Source organism: Vitis riparia, chromosome 4 (assembly GCF_004353265.1).
Source record: "Vitis riparia cultivar Riparia Gloire de Montpellier isolate 1030 chromosome 4, EGFV_Vit.rip_1.0, whole genome shotgun sequence".
NCBI lineage: Eukaryota > Viridiplantae > Streptophyta > Magnoliopsida > Vitales > Vitaceae > Vitis > Vitis riparia.
This window is the reverse complement of record NC_048434.1, coordinates 2,707,760-2,729,513: the sequence shown is the minus strand read 5'-3', so window position 1 is coordinate 2,729,513 and position 21,754 is coordinate 2,707,760. Positions and strand designations below refer to the sequence as shown.

General features: G+C 36.5%; 2 protein-coding genes across 6 annotated transcripts; both read right to left on the bottom strand.

Moving 5' to 3' along the window:
- Window positions 1-78: 78 nt before the first annotated feature.
- On the bottom strand, window positions 79-6,348 carry LOC117913572 (protein starmaker). 3 transcript variants are annotated; one of them, XR_004651113.1, is made up of 6 exons: window positions 6,247-6,348; window positions 6,111-6,167; window positions 5,440-5,809; window positions 993-3,249; window positions 548-691; window positions 79-359 (listed from the first exon to the last, which is right to left on the bottom strand). XR_004651113.1 is itself a non-coding variant. In XM_034828572.1 (6 exons), the coding sequence occupies exons 3-5, from the start codon at window positions 5,796-5,798 to the stop codon at window positions 1,026-1,028; spliced, it is 2,547 nt and encodes an 848-aa protein (XP_034684463.1). In that variant the 5' UTR covers window positions 5,799-5,809; window positions 6,111-6,167; window positions 6,247-6,348; the 3' UTR covers window positions 79-359; window positions 993-1,025. The 3 variants fall into 3 exon arrangements, 2 of the variants coding, with proteins under 2 accessions (XP_034684463.1, XP_034684462.1); XM_034828572.1 differs by lacking the exon at window positions 548-691 and having other exon boundaries at window positions 993-3,040; window positions 3,077-3,249; XM_034828571.1 differs by lacking the exon at window positions 548-691 and having other exon boundaries at window positions 6,111-6,166; window positions 6,245-6,263.
- Window positions 6,349-7,696: 1,348 nt separating this feature from the next.
- Window positions 7,697-21,749, bottom strand: LOC117912840 (protein arginine N-methyltransferase 1.5). Of its 3 annotated transcripts, XM_034827582.1 has the most exons (23): window positions 21,474-21,747; window positions 18,261-18,378; window positions 16,996-17,105; window positions 16,089-16,178; window positions 15,905-15,970; window positions 15,311-15,402; window positions 15,098-15,173; window positions 14,897-14,983; window positions 14,235-14,307; window positions 13,908-13,999; window positions 13,764-13,799; window positions 13,518-13,586; window positions 13,295-13,363; window positions 13,129-13,182; window positions 12,950-13,024; window positions 12,080-12,172; window positions 11,895-11,998; window positions 10,761-10,809; window positions 10,594-10,680; window positions 10,228-10,333; window positions 8,992-9,079; window positions 8,569-8,662; window positions 7,697-8,179 (listed from the first exon to the last, which is right to left on the bottom strand). In XM_034827582.1, the coding sequence occupies exons 1-23, from the start codon at window positions 21,612-21,614 to the stop codon at window positions 8,096-8,098; spliced, it is 1,953 nt and encodes a 650-aa protein (XP_034683473.1). In that variant the 5' UTR covers window positions 21,615-21,747; the 3' UTR covers window positions 7,697-8,095. The 3 variants fall into 3 exon arrangements, with proteins under 3 accessions (XP_034683473.1, XP_034683474.1, XP_034683475.1); XM_034827583.1 differs by lacking the exons at window positions 7,697-8,179; window positions 8,569-8,662; window positions 8,992-9,079 and adding an exon at window positions 9,479-10,083 and having other exon boundaries at window positions 21,474-21,748; XM_034827584.1 differs by lacking the exons at window positions 7,697-8,179; window positions 8,569-8,662; window positions 8,992-9,079; ... (1 more) ...; window positions 10,594-10,680; window positions 10,761-10,809 and adding an exon at window positions 11,631-11,825 and having other exon boundaries at window positions 21,474-21,749.
- Between the last annotated feature and the right edge of the window lie 5 nt (window positions 21,750-21,754).

Genomic DNA, 21,754 nt, shown 5'->3' with positions numbered 1-21,754 from the left:
AAGTCACAGTTGGCCCCAGGAAAAGGCACTCCTGTGTTGCCTGACATGTAGGATGGCTGAATATGATGGCATAATCCATTTAAACAGGCCAGACTAAAAGGAGTTTCCCTATCATTTTATAAGAGTCACAAAGCAAGGACCAAATGAAAACAATTAATCTACATAGCAATCAATCCATTGAAACATTAAACGGCAAGATATGTTAACTCGTATTACAAACAGGTTTCAGAAATCAGAGAGGAGAGGGAGGTACGGAAGAGAGTCGCATTCATACATTCCCAACTTCACACTGCATCAGTTCGGCTTTAGCCAGCTTTAACATGGTTACAGATAAATCAACTCCAACCAAATTAAGAAAACTGCAACATCCAAAGAAAAATCACAAAGATCAGTATCATGATGGATCAATGGATTTGATAATCCGCATTAGGATAGAGCAGGAGATTGGAGATGTTCTAACTGAAAATCACAACACTTTCATGCTTATCAGAAAGACTTTCATCATTTATTGAGGATGATAGCAATAAATTAAAGCCAGAACACTAACCTACTAGAGACTATAGAGGTTGGTGTAATCACATGGCATTCACAAGGCGAAGAAAGTATTGTTTGATGGAATGCATGGTATAAAAATTCCACCAGCAATGTTAACCACTTAAGCCCACTACAATAAAAAGTGAACGCTGCTTCCCTATAAAATACATGGCCATCAACTGTTACTGCAAGTAACATGCTTGCGCTATTATTCAATAGGTTAGATAAACATTGTCATTGGTGGATAATAAGCAAGTGCTGACAGTGCTCAACCTAATGCAGAAACCTGATTCAGGGCAGTGGCAAGAACCCCAACAACCTATATTAAATTGTTGCTGCTGCTACTTGACTTAAAAAGGTGATCTACACAGTTGTAGGAGGCACTCAAAATATTTATCTAGACAAATTTCAAGGACTTAGAAAAGAAAACATATTAAGTTCACATCTGATCCACTCACCATGGATACCTCCAGATTGAAGATCAAGCAGTTTCATTTTCGACGCCTTGCCAAATCGTCATCGCTATTGTCACTCTCATACCTTCTTCTCTTACTGGATCGAGAATCATCATCCCTACCTCTCTTTGATGAATACATTCGTTCATCACTTTCATTCCTTCTGCTTGCCTGCCTTTCTTCCTCCTCACTTCGGTGCCTTCTACCTGCATGCTGCCTCTCTTCCTCATCTTTTTCATGCCTTCTACCTGCATGCTGCCTCTGTTCCTCATCTTTTTCATGCCTTCTATACTCAAGTCTCTTTTCTTCATCTCTGTTGTGTGTTCTCCTTCTATCCTCCTCTTCATCCCTACCATGCTTTCGTTTTCCCCCATGGTTTTCATGATCCCCGTCATTCCTCCTACTTCCATGCCATGGCTCATCATCTTTACCTCGAATTCTGCCTCCATCTTTTACATCATCCTGATAATTCCCTCCTCCAGATTGAGTCAATCTTGAATAATCTTCTCTCTTCTGATCATCCTTACTCTTGTTTGGTCTACTATTTGACTCAAATTCAACTTTAGTTTCCTTCCGATGTTCCCTCTTCTGCATCACCTCTTTCCCTGAATTTCGATTTCTAGACTTTGACTCTGGCTGCTCATCCTGTCCATCTTCAAGCTTTCTTTTACCTTTTGTTATTTCTTGATTTCCATAGCCAGATCCATGCATAATATTTCCCCTCGACTGGTACAGTTTGTTCTCTAAGTTCTTCAATGCGCCCAATCCACCATCATCATCATTGTAGAGATCACTTCTTTCCTTTCTTCTATGATCACTTCCATACGCACCGCGCTCACCTTTGGCGTTCACATCAGCTCCATCACCACTTTTGCTTTTCCTCATGGACTTATTCGTATCTTTTCTCTCATGTTTGTAATCACTACTACTGCTGCCTGAATCACTGTCGCTGCTTTCCTCCTTAGAATCATCACTGATACTGTCATCACTATCATCAGTGGAAGACTCTGGGTCCTTTTCTGTTGCTTTGCGCTTAGTAATTTTCCCATCATACCTGTCATCACGATCAGAGTTGTCCTCATCACTGTCATGCCTTCTACTCTTCCCTATTCTTTTTTCACTAGAATCATCCCTGCCAACACCATGCTTTCTATTTTTCCTATTTTGCTCAATGCTTTCCTTTGTGTGTTTTTTAGCTTTGTCAGAGCCAGAATCACTATAAGCAACATACCTTCCTCCACTCCCATGCCTTTCATTGGTCTCAATGTTTTCCTTTTGGTGTCTTTTAGCTCTATCAGAATCTGAATCACTATAAGCAACATACCTTCCACCACTCCCATGTCTTTTGTCAGTCTTCTTGTGATCCTCCTTATAAGTACTGTTTCTCTCTGTTCTGCTGCAGCTCCCACTCAGCCGATTCCTCTGTTTTTCCACTTGGTTTCTTCTCTTTTCCTTCTCACTATCAGTATCATATTCATCATCAGAATCATGCCGTCTGCTTGCTTTCATATGCTGCTTCCCTTTTTGAGTTTTACTGATAGGTACACCATCATCAGAATATGAATCATCTGAATCATGCCTTTTATGAGCTTTGACATGCTTCTCAGCTTCCTTTTTGGAACTCCGCACATCAAAATCATCATCAGAACCTGAATCATCACTGTCATGCCTTTTGCTTTTCTTAAATTTTGAAGTTTTTTGCTTCTTCTCAGTGTCAAAATCAGAATCAACTGAATTACTCTTGAAAGACTTCTTAATTCCTTTTTTCTGTTTTCCACCACTGTCAGTGTCAAAATCAGAATCATCAGTGGCACCACTCTTATGTCTTCTGTTTTTCTCAGACTTCAAAGTTTTTTTATTCTTCTCAGTGTCAACATCAGAATCATCAACTGAGCCACTCCTAATATAACTTTTCTTAATAGCCTTTCCATGCTTTCCACCACTATCTGTATCAGAAGGATCATCTCCATCTCTTCTCTTCTTGCTGTCTTGCTGCTTGCGTTTGGTTGTTTGTCTTTCCCTCATGATCTCCCTATCTTGGAAAGCTTCATCTTTTTCATAGTGCATGCTTTCATCATTTTCATCATCTTTTTGGGTGTTTCTTGGTTTATCATCATCCACCTCTTCAGTGCCTGAATCAAGGACTTTGTCCTGTTTTTGTACATCAACTTCCGGCATGCTTATACCAAGAGCAGCTCTCAAGGTTTCCATCTGCTTCTCTTTTCTAGCAGCAATTTGATGAGTCTGTGTATTCGAAACCCTGAAGAAACCACCATAGTCAATTATTAACATCAATTTTCTTTCCATGATCACAGAGTATAAATCATACAGCTATCAAGTGCATTAAATCAAAGCACAAAATGACGAAACCAATCAAAATTGTCAACTTTCACCAAACTCGGGACAAAAAAGCACAGCTATAAAAAAGCACAAGGAAAGCAGACACCATTCATATAGTTTCACATAGGACAATGCCTCAAAACCATTTGGAAAAATAAAATAAAGAACCAAAAGCCTAACCATTTAAGAATAGAAAGGAAAAAAAGTACATAGAAGCCTAATAAATAAATCCCAGCCTCCGCAGAAAACACTGAACAATGAAGAAATCTACCAGCTCCATAACCTAACCATTTTTTCAGTGTTCTTTTTTTTTTTTTAATAGGTAAATTTTGTCCCTATTGGGACTTGAACCTGGAACCTTCCACAAACCCTCCCCCATCCCTTTACCGCTTGAGCCAGGCCTCAAGGGCCCATTTCTTCAGTGTTCATGCCTGTTCCTTCTCTGGAATCAATCCCAGCATCCAGTAGTTTTAACCCAAGTGTGCTACTGCACTCATCAGCTCATCATATTTAGCCAACCAGAATGGAACATGTAATCAGTCTACCAAGTCCATTGCATTGTGAGGCATATAATTATGATCACAGCATATATGATCAAGGCCAATATGGAGACATTACAATTCCATAACAAAGGCCACATTGTCAATCATAAGACCAGAGAAAGCATAATCTTGAGTAAGCCAAAAGGGTAGCAGGTTGTTGATGTTTCCTTGAAAATGGCTTCCACCCCAATGCTTGTGAGACATTTGTTGATCTGCATAATCTTTAATAGCATGCCTTGGCGTTTGTTTATTTACTTTATTAGCATTAAGAAGGTTCTGGAATGCCATTTTGGGTAATGGGGCATTTGAATATAAGAAAAGCAATGACATTGATGACTCACCTTGGCTACACGTGGCTCTCGCCGTATATAATTAGCATATTTCGCTTAATAGGGCATGCTTGATTTATCGGCTAAACTCATTTGTTTAAGCTCAAAATGCCTATATATAGGTACTGATGGGCTGCATAAACCATTAATTAATATAAAGGTTTCAAGATTCAAGGAAAGTTCATCTTGTAATGTTACTCAACAAATTTTATCCAAAACACATTTTTCCCAAAACTAACAATAGAAATTCCCAATTGGAATAGTTATATGCCTTTCCAATATCAAGATTGCAAGCCAACCCGTCACTGAGCAATTTTTTTTCTTAAGATTACCAGCCAAGCCCTCATTATTAAAATTGCATTCAACCTTCCCAATTGCAAGCCCATCCTTTGCTCCACCTTTCTTAAATACCAAAAACCAAATAAAATATAATTGGAAAATAGCAAAGAACTGGTGGCAAAAGGGAATGTTTTACTTCAATTTTGGGTTGTAAAGTTGAGAAATTTCCCCACAAAAATATAAAATTCATCATTATTATTCACCAAAACACTTTGCATCAAGCTATACTATATGATGGAAGGGAGCCTTAAAAATTAAAAATTCCAACAGAAAGACACCAATAGAGTTTGGATTAGAGTTTTCTTAAGCTAATAACTGTGAAAAAACAATTGTAACCATTTTTGGTTCAAAGAGAAAGAAAACATAACAAAGGTTTAAGTAAGCCAGTAACCTCTCCCCTTTTTTTACTAAGACAAAGGACAAAAAGGATGTAGAGATGAGACATAAACAGCAACGATTGTGAAATACTGATAATGTCAAAACATCAAAAACTACCCAGCAAAGGTGGTCAAACTTGCCAAATCTTCTTGAACCTACAAGAGCTGCTTCTAGCTTGAACAAAAACCAAAAGGAGAGGAGGGGATGGTGTTGTGACACACAAAGAGCTAGTCCATTTAAGATTAACATTACAGATCAAGTCCACAATAGATTCAATCAACCATAGCAAATAAAGTCATCAATGACATAACAACACAAGAGGTAAAATAAAAAGAAATAGAACTAGAAACAAATTCTTAGATTCAGAATACTCACAATACCATCAAAGTATCATTGTAAACTACGAAAATTTAGACAATGAATTAAACCATCTTCTAAAATGACTACTTGGAGCACTTCAATAACAATTTGAACTACTAAAAGAATAATATCTAGTTAATACAACAGGAATCAATTACTTACTTCTTGTCAGAGGCAACTATGGCAGAGGCACCACCACCAGCCTCAGACGCTGCAGCAGCTTCCAAAGTTTTTCTGGCTTCCTCAAGTTTCTCTGAGATTTCAGCATCAGTGTATCCCTGATCAACGAGCTTATCTTCAAGCACCACGAGCTTGAGCTGAATCTGACGTTTCCTGTCATGTTCCAATATATCTCTGTTGGGCTTCTTTGTTACCCCAGCAGTACCCTGGTCACCCTCAAATCCCTTGCCACTATCATAGGCAACCTTTCCACTCTTTGGTTTAACAAAGAACTTATTGGTTTGTATGTATCCATTGGTTCCCGACCCCCTTGGGGTTTGCAGCCCAATTCCGTTGTACATCTCACCCACACCTGTTGTTAAACAAGTATACTATTGATACATGAGTATTTTATTCATCGTACAACAAATTTTGAAAAAAAAAAAATTGAACCAGGAGATCGGAGGTCAACAATTAAAAAAAAAAAAAAAATCTCCAGGAGGTAGGAGATCGGAGGTCGCAGATAAAAGCCCGGAGGTTGCATACGGGAAAACTAATATTCGGGTAAAAAGTTAAAAACCACAAATTTGAAACTGAAATGTTTCAGGAAAACCTAAATTCAAAAATTCAAAGGAAAGAGGAAAATATAAGCAATGGATAGAAATTTAATTAACCTTGAACTGCAGAATCAAATTAAGAACAAGCAAGCGTAGCCCACAGACGAAAAAAACCTGCAAAAAGTAGGGTAGGGTTAGGGGAGCGAAAAAAAGAAAGAGATTTAGGAAGGAGGAGGAAGAAAGATTGCGATACCTGTATGGTTATAGCGACTGGGTGCGAGTTGGAGAACGAGATCGTAAATCCCTGATCGAGGAAGAGAAAATAACCTGCAACCCACTTCTTATCTGATAGGGTTTTGTGTTCCCACAATACCCCTCCCCACCATTCCTTATTTTTAATTCTTTTATGAAAAAAAAAATTAAAGAAATAATTTCGGTAAGGTTTAGTCTTGATGGGTGCATAGGTAGCATTTGGATCAAATTAATATTTTATTTGTTTTCCTCTTATATTACTTTTTCGTACGGAACAAAAATCCTATAAAAATATAAATAAAATCAATCACATATCCCTTTTTCAAGTTCTTTACAGTCCACTCTTTTGTACATCCCTCAAAACCCATAACAAGAATTTTAACCTTTGTTGAAATCTAAAGTTATTAATTTAATAACTTATATACTCATTTGATAACTTAATTAATTAAGTTATCAAATAGATTAATGGTGTTTGATTTTTGGTTAAATAAAAAAAACCAAAATATTTAACTTTTTCTATTCAATTAAAGTAATTCATTCACATCAACCAATATAATTAGATTAAACTTATTGATAACAAGTTCACTTTAATTATATTGGTTAATATCAATAAAGTACTTTTAGTTAAATAGAAAAAACAAAATATTTTAGCTTTTTCTATTAAGCTAAAAAACAAACACCACCATATAATTATTAAAATAACTTAATAGTTAAAATTAAAAATAATTTTAAATATTAAATTAAAATAATTTATTTATTCTTAATAAATCTAAAACTACATTTATAAGAAAATTTTGAGATTGATATAAATTAAGTCATTAAATTATTAAATTGATTTATGAAAGATCATGAAAATTTGAGAGTTGGAAGTTAAAATTTTTTTATTATTAACTATGCTCTAATAGCACCAACCCTTTTAGAATTATGGAGAGATTCATAATTCTAAAATATATTTAAAATTCTTTTAAAATCAAATAAGATAATCCCTATTTTAAAACTCACTAAAAAAAATTCAAAAAACTCGTTAAAAATCATACCCAAATTTAGAGCTAAACATAATTTTAGAACTTATCAAAAATAATTTTTGAAATTAAAAATATAGTACAAGTCAAATTATAAAATAGAAAGTATTTTCCTTTTACCCAAAAATTGGAAACCCTTTTGAGTCAATTTTGGACCAACATATTATCGTAAAACCAAGAATATAATTCAACCATCAATCCAATCAATAAACCTTGATTCCATAAATTTGTCGATTCAGTAATAAGATCAATTTTGAAAACACTGCATTTAGAAATAAAAGTAGTAAAAGTAATTACCTTAAAGAAGATTATGAATGTTTCTTCTTTTGGTTTCCCAGGTTTGAAACTTCTTGAGAGCTTACCTTAAAGGAGGATATGTTGTTCCATATGATAAAATGAATGCAACATGAACGAAAAGAACTTGGGACGTATGCAAGGTTCTGTAGGTAAAAGAAACAACAGAAGCTGAGGAACATTGAGATTTACATCTCAAAGGGGAGAACTCCAAATTTTATGAGCAAGGCTCTTATACAGATTCCAGGAACCAAAAACAATCACGATGCTTGTCTTTGCATCACAGTCTACTAACACCCCCAACCAACAGAGATAGAAGCCCAAAAGCAGGAGGAACAAGCTCTGGCACCCGATCCCTCACCCCAACATTTATAGGGTAAATGACCACTCACTTCACCGTAAGTTGCATTCTACTTCCTCTGTTTGTAGCAGAGTCCAAACCTCTGAAACGCATTTTGTTCAAGTGGTGCATGGCATTGCTACTTTCTGCTCTGCTTCATATCTATCTGCCAATACATTCACAGATTGGGAGTACTAGAGTCCAACCCAATATGAACGACCATTCGAGTTGTGAATTGGAGAAGGGGTAGGAGATGTTACACACCATTCATACCAAACCTGCTCATGTTCCAACAACAAAAAGGTTAATGAGATAAAGATTAATTACACAACCCGAAAACACACGTTCAAGCATCATAGAGACAACAGGTCTTGGAGTTGAATTTGACATGCTTCTTGATGGCCCTAGGGCAAGCTCAACTGTTCATAAACGGTAAGGAGTTGGTGCGACCTATTAGTCTTAGGGGTAAAATAAGACCAGGAACAACAGATTGATAGCAAATAGAAACAGTTTTTGGCTTATGGGACAACTTCCCAGGAGGGTAATATTCTTCCTTCTGGCCTATAATTAGGAAAGATTGGGCCATGGTTGCTTCTTCTTCCCTTTCTCTTAGGATGGCAAAATATGACCAATAGCTTCTAGACTATCATAAAACAAAATATTTTACCTTGGTAGCACCACAACAACGCCAAAAGTGAACTTCTAAAGTAGAACCTGGTTGTATGCAAACCGGTGTTCTCAGTGGAAAAAATATTGCAAACCTGATTTTAAGAAAAGAAACAACAAACAATATGCCATTATATTCAGCAAGAGCTGTGGGATGATAAACCTGTATTCAATAAGTAAACCTTGTAAAAAAAAAAAAAAAAAGGTGTGAAAATTAGATTTTCAGAACTTCCAGTCTAGAACAAACAAATATGAAGCTTTTTTTTCTGGCAATTGGAACTTGGTAGGATCCAAATAGACCCATAACCCATTATACATTCCAAAAACTTGAAACACCCAAACAAACATATCTGAGCGTGTGAACTCATGGTGGACCTCAACTTTGTTGCTAGGGCATAAAAACAAAGAGGATTGAATGTCATACCAGCTGAACATGTTTGGAGTTGCTGTAGATGGTTCAATGCCAAGATGTACATCTTTGTAAAGAGTTGCATCAAAATAGCCAGCAAATCCTAGAAATCAGATGTAAAATATACAGTGATTATTATGATGAAAGTTTTTCCAGCAATGGTATGTATAAAAATAAAAAAATAAAAAACAGCAAGCAAATAATCAATGCCCTTCCAGAAATTGTAGAGAAACCTTCTTCACATATTAATAGCCAATGATCCAAGTATTCATACACCACATCCCCAAGTGCAAGGCTGAAGTTTCAGTTCAACAAGTTACGTGTATGTTATTTTTAGATTGAATTTTGTATGATGACACCCACTATATCAAAATTCAGGAAACTCTACAATTTTCTGTAATTTGATTGCATGGATGGAGAAAATTGAGTAGAAATCTTAAAATCATTTTGCATTTTCAGGCCCAATTATTTAAAATTGCTACATTATTTCTCCCCTTCATCATTTTTCCATTCCATACAGCACTGATTGCTGTGTCCTCTATCCATTCCATTTAGCAATTCTCCAGCAATATGAAACACAACCACAAACCATTCAATCCCTGTTGTTCATCCCTCTCCATCACCTGCAGCGATGACAGAGCATACAGACTGACTTGCTCTCCAACTTCTTTCATTTTCTCCCCCCTTTGAGTAAACTTTTTTCAATCATCATCTTCACTACAGTTCTTTGAGACCACCATGTGCTAATAAACTATGCACTCCAAATATATGTGCAAGAAACATAATGCAATTCACCATTTCATCAGTGAAATAACAAATGCTAAGCTATTGCAGGATAAAAGCAGACATTATATATTCTTAATTTAGTTGGATGAAATGATAAAAAAATATGTTATTGTCAGATAAAGACAGTGCCCAGAAAAACCTCTTTGCATAACAATCACCTGGGTAGTTAACTGCTCTCTTCCCATCCTACGTCCTACTTTTAACCTTCTCTACAATTTTGGTTGAACATCATTCTCAACTTACCAACACGTACATAAAGGGACACAAATAAATTTCCAAAGCACAAGTTCTGCAGGTAAATGAACTTTTTACACATGGTTCCTGGACATAAAAAGCAAAACACCTCAATCCAACCCAACAACAAATATAACAACCCCGACACCCCCTTTCCCTTATTCTCGCAAACAAAAAAGGAAGAGAGAGACAGCAAGAGATAAAGTGCTAAGAAGACTAGCACCCACATACCGTGCACCATAGCTGATCCAGTGTCACTAAGTGTCTCGAACTGTAGCTTCTTATAACGTTGATTGCTTTTCTCAGTTGAGTAATTTGGATGAGTAAATGTAAAAACCTAAGCAAGCAGAAAAAAAGTGCCAGTGCCTTAATAGCTTTCCAAAGAAAAGAACCAGAGGCTGAAACAAAGTTAGCTGACCAAAAGAAAAGAGTCAGTGCATGCATCATTAATTCCTAGAGGGAAGTGTTGAAAATGTTTTAACAAGTGTATATGCCAATCACCTACAATTCAAACTGCCAAAATGCAAATAGATTATACATGGACCTAAAACTTTTCATAGGATTGGGATAGGCATGACATCGAGAAGGATAACTCACCGGTTTACAAGGAGCAAGCCTTGCTACATTGTGCAGTTTGACAACATAAGCAGTTTCAAAGTGCACAAGATCTTTATGTAACTTAACCTACAACATAACGACAAGCAGTTCAAATCTCAGAACAGAAAATGGTTCAACAAACCAAAACAAAAAGATGTAGGACATACATCATTGTATAGTTTTGATGTAGTCACTGGTTGTATGAAACTTGTGTACCTGAAGTAGGCAGATCAAAGAATGTCAGATAACAGCATTAACGGAGGACTGGACCAACACAAAAATAATGTCATCATCATTGTTCACTTGGTTGACCACAATCCCGAGATATCTGAATGAATTTCCAGCAAGAAGTGACCTAAAGTTGGTGCACGATATGCTGAACTCATTTTTAATGCAAGTTATTGATGGAATTATGAATGTAATTGGTACCTGGAGTTTCAAACACATAACTGGGAAATAAGGCAATAAATAAGTGCTACTCTTTGCCAAGGAATGATCTACTTAAAAGATAATTTATTTATAAAAATGCAACTGTATGAAGACTACTACCAAGTTGCAAAAGTCATTTATAGAGAGAGCACTTTACTGAGACCACCAAAATTCTATTTTACATCCCACTTGTTTCAGACAATAAAGGAAAAGAGAAACAGAGGAGAGCATCAAATTGAGAAGAAGAAGAAGAAGAAGAAATAGAAGAGGAGAAAAGGTGAAAACCGAAAACTCAGCTTGATATGATGATTTTTAAACATTGAACCCAACAACTCTTCCTTATGGCATACTCAAAAGTTATCCACCTTCAAAGAATTTAATCAAGATCAAACAACTAACATTTAATCAAGATGATTTTTTGGGATATTTTGTATTAAATAAGCCATCTTAATATTGAAAAGCATATAATACATTATTAAAATTGCCTATAAAAAAATAATTTATGAAACCCAATGAGCTGTGCAAAATGAAGTTGATGCCGATCGACATGAGATCCCATAAAAATGTCACAAGCCAAAAATCAAAAAATGAACTAAGGCCAAGGGCCATGACCAAAGATTTGTTTATGTTTTCTAGATTAGTGGACAACTCTTCTAGGTCTGACCACATATACTATTGTCAAATAGATACCAAATGCACCATTCATAAAAAGGTGAGCATTAAGTCCTTGAACAATGTGCATGAATCCATCATCGCTCCACACTGATGTAGTATCAGTGGACATCAACACAAATTTTTTTAAGCTGAAATACAGAAATACACTATTACATTTATCTTTCCAAAAAATAAATAAATAAAACAAAGTTACATACGATGATGGTATTGAAATTCCATCTTGCTTCAAAAATCTTTGAGCTCCATCAAGACACTCAGGAGACAGCTCATTGTCACCAAAAGAACCCAGCAACTCACTAACCTAAAATTCAATTTAGAGAGGAGCATAAGAAACAACAAAGAAGTAAGAAAGAATGTATTCACCACAAGAAAACCCACATACCAAAATGTCAGCTTTCTCAGGAGCATCCCATTGACGCATATCACAAGAAACTATGGTAACAATGTTTTCCCATCCCTCTAGTTTAACCAGGCTCTGTCCCAAAAGATGCAGTGTTATCTCCAATATGATCAACATAACTATGTTAAGGGAAAAAAAATTCAAAAAAATTCAAAAACAAAAAGGAAACAATTTAAAGGACCAGAAGGTTGAACATAATAAGAACCAGCCTGCAGAATGGATCTTCATCTCCACACTGACTCCTACATTCCTCCCTACACTCCCCATGGAAAGGTCACCTGGACTGAAATTTACAAACTCTTTGCCAACCACATCTAACTACTCTTCCCCACTTTAATCCTTCCTTTCATAAAATAAGTTTATTAAATGGGCACAACCCAAGTATATAGGTAACATATTCAGCATCTCTAAGGAAAGGGAGGCAAATATTAAGCATGCTGCAGAGGAAAAAAAACACTTTCCCATTTTAATCCATCTTGAGAGGCACCTTCTCTCCATGTTCTTGCCTTCTGCTCTGCCCTTGACCTCAAACCCAAAAGGTCTTGACCACTTCTATGTACACCAATTCTCTTGTAATCTTTCAGCATATTTAACACACCATGTCAACTTTGCAATTCACCACTCTACTTGATAAAGCCATTTGTACCAAGTACCTTTTCCATTCTAATATTAATTAGAAAAATATAAGCACCTAGAATCTCCAACTTACATCAGGTCTAGCGTGCATCTGGATTTCTCTCCCCAGCATAAATAATTTGTAATTTACTAGAACCCACAACTTAAACGGAGAATATGCATTTGGATCTTTCTCTACAGCATAAAATAGATGACTAACCATGATCTACAACTTACATGAAGTGTAACAACTGCATTTGGATTTTTCTCCACAGCATAAACTTTCAACTTGCGTCCGGTTTCTTCAGCAGCCTAGTAAGAAAAGAAAAGGAAAAAGCAGATAAAGCACATCCAAAGTAGAGTCTCAAATGAAAAAGCACAATTCACACTAGCAAGCAGAAGGTAAAGAAGTGAACCTGCAATGACACTCTAACCAGAGGTCCACGACCTGCTCCCACCACCATCAGTACCTTGGCATGGGAAAAATTAATCAGATAATGTCATAGAATTTGACACACTAAAGAAATGATACTGGAAAAGAGAAAAGAAAAGAAGAGAAAAACTTTGTGAATGTTCACTTACTGTGGTTACAATGGATGCTTTTTCATCAGGGACCCTATCTAACAAAGCTTTACAGACTGCTCGTTGGTACTAGAAAAATAAGTGAAAAAATTCAAAACCAAATCATTAACATCACCACCGATGGTCTTTGTAGCAAAATAGTCGTATGAACTTACCCACTCAAAGCCACAACACATTTATAAGTGATCAAAAATTGACAAAATATATGCATTTAAGCTAATACCTGAATGTATTTCATTGTATCTTTCTCAAATGTCTCATATGTTTGTGCCTCTAGATTATCCATGAGAGGCTGCATTAAAAAGTACAAAAGCCCAACTTGCTATTAAAATAAAGAGAGAGAAAGAAGAGGAGGGGGAAGGGGAAGGGGGGTGGGGTGGAAGGGGATTTACCATGTAAAAATTGGGAAAATTTTGTTGAATAGTTATAAGATAATATAAAAAGGTGTCACAGTGCATATAAAAGTTACCTGCAATGGAGACTGCAAGAAATCCCTATAACCAAGCTGGCATAAGAGACTGAATGGGTCAAAAGAAACATAGTAGCTGAGCAAAACTTAATAGACAGTTCTCATGTGTGTGCAAAGAGCAAGAGAGAGAAAGGAAAAAGCTACCTCAAATCGTTCTTGTTCAGGAAGGGGATCCATCCTCTGATAGAGATAACCAACATAGTCCAAATATGATCTCAAGGGATGTCTCTGAATACCTAAATGACAAGAACACCTTAAAACTATTAATTTTATGCATACACAATAATAAAAGATAACAGCATTGAAATGAAAATATGATAAGTGATATGTGTGAGAACATAGGGAAAAGGGAAGTACAATCAGACAGCCATGCACATCTATAACAGAAACAGAAAAAAGGAAGCTAATGGGGTGGCTTCTTCATTGCTTAAAACAACCATATGCTAAACACTACTTTGCCTAGGAACTCACCATCAGCATCATTAGAACCTAGTTCCAAACTTCCCTTGGGGAGACTATGTACTGGTTTTCCAGAAAGCACCATCTGAAAAGATATTGACAAGAACATGATTGGTAAGTTACAGAATAAATAGGAAGGAAAAATATATATATAAAACCATCATCTTCTTAACAGTGCTCCCACTATGAGATTTATAACATTAATTGATTGGAGAAAAATATTTCTAAATTCAGGCTACCACAATGAATTAATGAAATGGAACCAAAGCAGGAACACTGAGAATGAATTGGAGTCAACAACTAAGGAGCCTTCACCACATTCCAATTAATAGGTGTTGCTATCAGCTTCATGATTCTATTAAATTTCAGAGCCCAAATGAAAATGAATCAATGCCTTTTTGTATCAAGAACCATGGAGATACAAGGTGCCGATTTATGCCATTAATCCAGTATAAAAATATGATGCCATATAGAATTTTGATTCAATTAATAGCATTAAAACGGTTTGAGAAATATGAATTATTCACAGATCACTTTTGACAAACAAACAAATCTCACAGCAGGAAAATCTAATAGGATCTAAGAATCAAAAGAATTTTAAGGAAAAAAAAATACAAGTTAGGAGCTTCATCCATACTCCGTATTATAGACCAAAAGAACAAAACATTACCTACCTGAATTGAATGGTTAAAAAATGCAGTCAGCAGCTTCTGGTGCCGCTTTGATAGACACGGATGTCCACGTGCATTTGTTAGAAAAGACTGAGAAAAGAAGAGCAACACAGTCACAAATATTGTCTATCACAGAAGTAGAAAATGATACATTTAGCCTTCAAATGTACAACACTGACACCATAAAATATGATTAATAATTACATTGGTATGAATTATGGCTGCTCTAACAGGCTCTCCAAACCATCGTCCAAGTGAGTTTGCAGAAGGTAGTGAACTCCTGGTGAAAAAGCATTTATAATTAGAATTAAATAGAATAACTGGTAGTTCTCGTGCAATGACTAGTAAAAAAATTGCCTCACTTCAGCATTAATGAAACTTCCAAAAGGAATGGATTATAAGTTCATTTTAACTCACAAAACATCTAAGGCGATGAACAGTTGACTGTGATGTTCACAAAGAAGGCGAAATGAGTTCCATAGTTCCCAAGAATCCGTTTGCCCTCCATTCTGTATGGAAAAAAATAGAAAGGTCCACAAAGATAAGTAGTCATATTAAACAGTTACATCTCAATAAAGGCTGATTCATTGTGGCCAGATGGTATGGCACGAAAAAGCTCTTCAAATGATCCATCAATTCAACTTAGACTAGAAAATTCATTATGTGCTTGAAGTCTGTAAATCACAAAAGTCAATCTTTCTGCAAGGCAGTTTGTGCCATTTTTCGGAAGTCAGAATTTTTAAGCAAAGAGGAAAATAAATCGGTCAAAAGATGATGGTAACAGGTACAAAAGAATAGATCTGCCAACAAGAACATACATTTTGAGTAACAAAATAATAACAGGAAAAAGGAGAAATCAGGCAGGTGCAGGGAGAGGGAGGCAGGGCAAGGAGAATTTCATCATAAAACAATTTTTTTCCTTTCATAAAAGTTAACTTCGATCTGCAATGGTGTGACATTTATAACCATTTTAACCGTAAGAACCAATCATGATTAAGGGGAATCACTCACCAAATCATCATGTGTCCCATCCATAGCATCATCATCGGTCTTCTCCAAGGGAATCCTAAGCCACAACTTTAACATGAAAGTAAATAATCAGTACAGAGACAACAGAAAGGAGGTAAAAATTGAGGTCATAACAATTATATAAGGAAATGAGAGGCCAGAGCAAATGTTTGGGTTAAGAAGGCACCTGCATATTGTTTAAGCCCTGTAAAATCTGATTCACACACCTAGCATAATTAGCACAGGATGCTCCTCTTGGAGTAGGAAGAAGGCATGCCTGCAGTATAAATGTAAATAGTTAAATCGACAAGCATAATATGCAACAGAGAAAGAAATTATTTTCAAGCACCACAAACCAATATATGTCATTATCATATGCAGCAGTAAAATAACCTCATAATCATATACAAATAATATGTACAGAAGAACTTTTATCTGGCCATGGGTATGTGCAGAAATTATCCCAATATTATAAGATCTATGGGATTTTTATTTTTATTTTTTTCTTTTGTGATAACCAAGGTACCTTCCATGGCCAAGCCCTTAAGACTCTCCATGGGGACCCAAACCTCGGGGTGTTGACCACCTCGCAACAACTAGCACCGGGTAAATTCAGGGTATCATTAGTGGCAGAATTCAAACCCAAGATCATGTATCATTTACTGTGACCACACTTCCCAGTGTTCGCCCTGACCAACTGAGCTACCCTGGTAGGTAAGATCTATGGGAATAATACTTCGATAAAATAACTGATCCTTGAAACCTATATGTTTTCACAGGAAAAGAAAAGAATAATGGCAAAGGGAGGAATGTACAGTAACTGGACACCACCTGTAATTATACTAGCCCGTGTTTCAAAAGTCAATTTGCAGTCTTTAGTTTGCAATGAATCAAATTTTGATAATCTTGGTGCACCCAAAGTCTTCATGGCAGGAATATATTAAGCACCTAGTTTTAATACTCAAAACCTATAGTATTTTCCCAGAAGATTCAATTTGCCATAAATGAAGAAAAGGCATGCTTTCCAGAATGGCCCATGCAAACAATCCAAGTTTTACAGCAGAATATTGACTGAAAAATCAATAAATGCAAACCTGTAGGGAGAGATGAGAAGCCCACGCTATTTCTTGCTTCAGAGTGATTTCAGAATCCAGCCGGAGTATCTTATCTTCTGAATCCAAGTCAATCCAAGAGCTAAGTTTTCCTGCATGAGATACAAATCCACTAGTTCAGGAGTTCCAGGGACAGCACTACCAAGAAGATCAACATTTATACAACAAAGTTATTTGAAAGATATGCCCAGATATTCCCATCCATATCCAGTATGAAATCTCATGTTGAAGTCATAAATATCTGAATTCAAGACGTTGGTTGATACCAAGCCAGAAAGCATGCAGAAAAATACAATGATATCCTACTAACATACAAGTCAGTTGAACTTAGCCAGCTAACCACCTTTACTAGCCTGTCAGAGTATGACTCATAAAATACTAGCCTGTTAACCTTTGACATCAATGATGGCATTCAACTGTAAAAGAAATTTCCGTCACATATCAGTCAATCTAGGAAACAACCACCAAGACCTAGTGAAAACCAAATTTAGAGTCCAATCTCAGTGCCCAAGCATCTTAGGTACTCTTAAGCTATGTTGACCTGTGATGGATGCCAAGGAGGTTCCAGGTGGACAAATTATTTGCTAATGAGACTCAACCAAAGACGTAAGGATTACCATCTAAATTTAGATGTAAGCAGAAAAATCTCAACCAAACGAGATTATTTAGGTGAATGAGGAGGTCACTCTTTATGCAATCTTGCAAGACCCTTCCCAATGGGACAAACTCCTCCAGAACATCCCTTGAAGGTGTCTTTTTCATGGCATAACAACAAAATGGTTTCCCACGTTGACAGCAGGATTGAGGAGTCCAATGTGAACTTGGTGATATCAGTGATGGGATCAACGCAATCACAGCAAACAATTAGGATTGAGGCTTGGAGGTTCCATGATGTATTTGGTGCACCTTAGTAGTGGACTTGACTCCCACCAAAAACTTGGAAGTGGTTCAAGGGTCCTGTTTAGCACCATAAAACTATGCTGAAGATGGTTCATCAAACAATTTGAATTAAGTTAATCATTGTGATCATGTGTGACAAAGTCTCTAGTTCGTATCAAGCACAAGAAGTTGTATATATCATGCATTGAGGGGCTGCAGCTCTATCCTATAATCTAAAAAGCAATTGAAACCAAGATAGAATCGCCAAACAGACAGTTTTTAAAATAACAGTTCAGATGCTAGTATCAAACAGATAGCAAAAATAACATACTTGAGAGTTAAAAGTGGTCTAAAGGGGATGTTCATACCCACAACATGACTACTCCATTGGGCAGGGCTCAAAACTAGGTCTGACCCTGCAACCGGCAGAACACCAGACCTGTTACGATCATTAACCATCAAGCTTGGTCTATAAGTCGGATCCATCTGTGTCATGAAGTTATATGGTAGTAAGTGCCACGAGGTGCGGAAATATAATAGAAAACTGTACCCTTTTTTGCCAGCAGTAAAGTTGTTTTACATTAAGGTAAACTTTATTGATTTAAAATTCCCCTGTGGTTTAACCCAGTACTCATATGTGTAGGGTTACGTGTTAACTAAACATTCAGACTACATAAGTCCAAGATGCTTTAGTCAATAAGCCATATACCAAAACAAATATAGCAAGCAAGGAAAATAATTAAACCAAGCACAAATCCTGAAAGCTTTGATTTGGCATATCTAACCCTTACAAAATAGGCACTGACTTCAGCCTTAATGATAATTTTCTACTTTCACATTGTAGCATGAATATTTTTTTGTTAGAAAATACATTGTATTATTTTATACAAAAGAAAAATGTGTTAGAGGATGAAGGATGAGAAGCCCTTCAGAGAAATTAGAGTTTGTACAAATAAAAACAAAAGAGAAATACAGAGTTCCCTGCAACAAAAGACCTTTTGCTTCCCACCCTCCATGTATAATACCTCTCAAAAACTCAAGAAGGTGTGAGATCTCCAACAAAGTCAACAAGAGAAGAGGCTCTTCTCTTGATTGGCTTATCACTTCCTCATTTGAAGATCTAAGCTTCCATGAAAAAGTGTGATCCAATCCCTTGAGTCTTGGCAACGTCCCCAATCTTTCAAAGGTCATATCTCCAAGGCTCTAACCATTAGTCATCCACAAAAAATGAAAAACAGAAAATGAGAAAAAAAAAAAAAAAGGGGGTCAATGAATCCCCTCCCCCTAAAAATTGGTGATACCTAACTCTCACACACTTTTCATGCGTTAAGTAAAGCAAGTATCCAGTGGAGTTTTTTAGGATTTTCTTTTTCTTTTGTGTCTATGTGTGCACACGCACATGAGGGTGTCCCCTGCAAGTATCGTTGCTTCAGGAGCCAGCCACAACTGGCTACCTGCAAGAAAGCTCAGATATCCCGCCCTTATGAGTTGACTAATACCCATTTAACTCAGAAAATCCAAGGAATTTGCATCATAATTGAGTTAGAGAATGCCAACTAGTAGAGGAAACTACCTAGCCCTTACGTCAAACGCTAGTATTTTTTGCTACCAATGACTCATATCAAGTAAGTATACTTATCATACACGTCACTGATTATTCTGAAAAGATCAGAAAATATGTTCAAAAATTCTCTCCAGAATCATTGTTTCCCTTTTTATCCCTGATAGGCAGACAAAATGATACAACTAAGAGAGTCTAACAAGAGGGGTCACAACCCCGGCACTTCAAAAGAATACAGGGAGTACCTCTCTCCGGAAACATTATTATATCACTTTTTTATTTCTTCACTGTTCCATAACATCACCACTCAGGCATTGATCATAACTCATATAGGTACATTGCTTTAAAAAAATCATAATTCAAACAGAAAGAGTAAACGTTGTATCTATTGATTCTAAATGCTTTTTATAAGATCCACTAACTCTAAAATGTTGAACAGATCAGACTCATTCTTAATCCCAAATAGCATTAGAGGAAGGATTGAGGATGTCCTAGCAAAATTACAAGTTATATGAATGTGGCAAGCAGCCTTTGAGTGAAACCAGTATACCACTAGACCATCAACAGCCACAAACACATTGTTGCTTTAGGTGAGCTTACTGACCAGTCACACAAAAGAGCAGCCTCCAGACTGAGATGTGATTGGCTAATTGGCCACCAGAAACAAATAAAACATTTTATTACTTAGTGCATATGGAATAAGCAAACATGTAAAACTTAATTAAGGAGAACCATGAGGGATCCTAACCCCATGAAAGTTTTCAAACATATCTGGAGTCCCATCATATTTCAAATAAAATCAAGGTAAGTGGTCCAACACAGGGCACAACTCACTGCAAGTGCCTCAAAACTTATCAGGAGGTAACTATTGCCCTCACAGATGCTATATAGTTAGCATACTGTTTCGAAAAAACAATAAAAAGCATTGCACAAATAGAATAATAAAAATGTAGTCAACGGCCTATAAGTGAAGCATAAGGTCACAACGTTCACTGCAAAAGGCTGCTAACAATGTGTTATTGTAGGTGAGCTTACTGACCATTCACACAAAAAAATGACAGCTGTTCAGCCGATGTGTGACTGGCTAATTGGCCACCGTAAGCAACTAGAAGCAACAAAAGTACACCAACATATTTTACCACAATTAGTTAAGCCCGCCAAAGTCCCAACTTCCATCATATTTTCTCACAGTAGGTTTACAAAAAACTGTCATCCCCAAAACCAGACTGTTTTGTACAGAATGATAAGACAGATGCTGAAAACTATTCCTGAAGTATAGCAGAATGAAAATCCCAAGAAAAAGGAAAGGAAAAAACAAAAGAACGACAGAAGATAATGTTGGTGCTTTAGTTTGAAATTGAATTGGCAAGTTTGTTCAGATTATGCATTGGTCCGACGCAGCTTGCTTTCTTGGATCTTTAAGGATCATGATCGCCTTCAAGTTACTCAGGCGTTGAGTTTGGACTTTTATACCAATATAAAACGGAATGAAAATCAGACTGTTTTATACAGATTGGTAAAACAGATGCTGAAAGTTCTTCAAGTAGAACAGAATGAAAATCCCAGAAAAAAGGAAAGCAAAAAAGAAGGTGGGGAACGCCAAGAAGGTAATGTCAGCGCTTTAGTTTGAAATTGAATTGGCAAGTTTATTCCAATCATGCATTGGTCCGGCGCAGCTTGCTTCCCGATTATGAATGTCTGTAGAAGAGAGACTCGCTTGGAGATAAAAATTGTATTTCACTATGAATTTTATACCAATATAAAACGGAAATGGATGCATTTCCAGATATTGACAACATTTCTTCTCTTGATTCATGAGGACAAATATTTTTCCCATGACATGAACGAAAACTGAAGAAATTTGAAATGAAACTGGGATTTATATTTTGAATCCCACATAAGAAGGGCATTGTTACATCATTCTTTACATTTTTTTTTTTTACTTTTTTAATTTTCCACTAACCAAACAGAGCATTCAAGAATCCAATATTTGACGCGTGAGAGAAATGGTAAGACTAACCACAGGAGCAACAACGAAATCAAAGGCCGCAGATGATGATAGATTGAACGACAAAAGTTGAGGCATGTCCTCCTGGAACTCAGTCTCAACCCCACAAAATCTGGAATCGCTCTTGTCGCCCAATCTTTCCCCAAGCACCATTTTGCCTCTACGTCAAGTGACCCAAAAGCAATCAAGCGGAAAACGGAAAACAGAAAACAAAAAACAATTAACAAAGAACGGAAGCTTATCTCAGGCTAGAGGTTTTGGTAGGGTTTTTGCACTGAGCTGGGCGAGTGGCG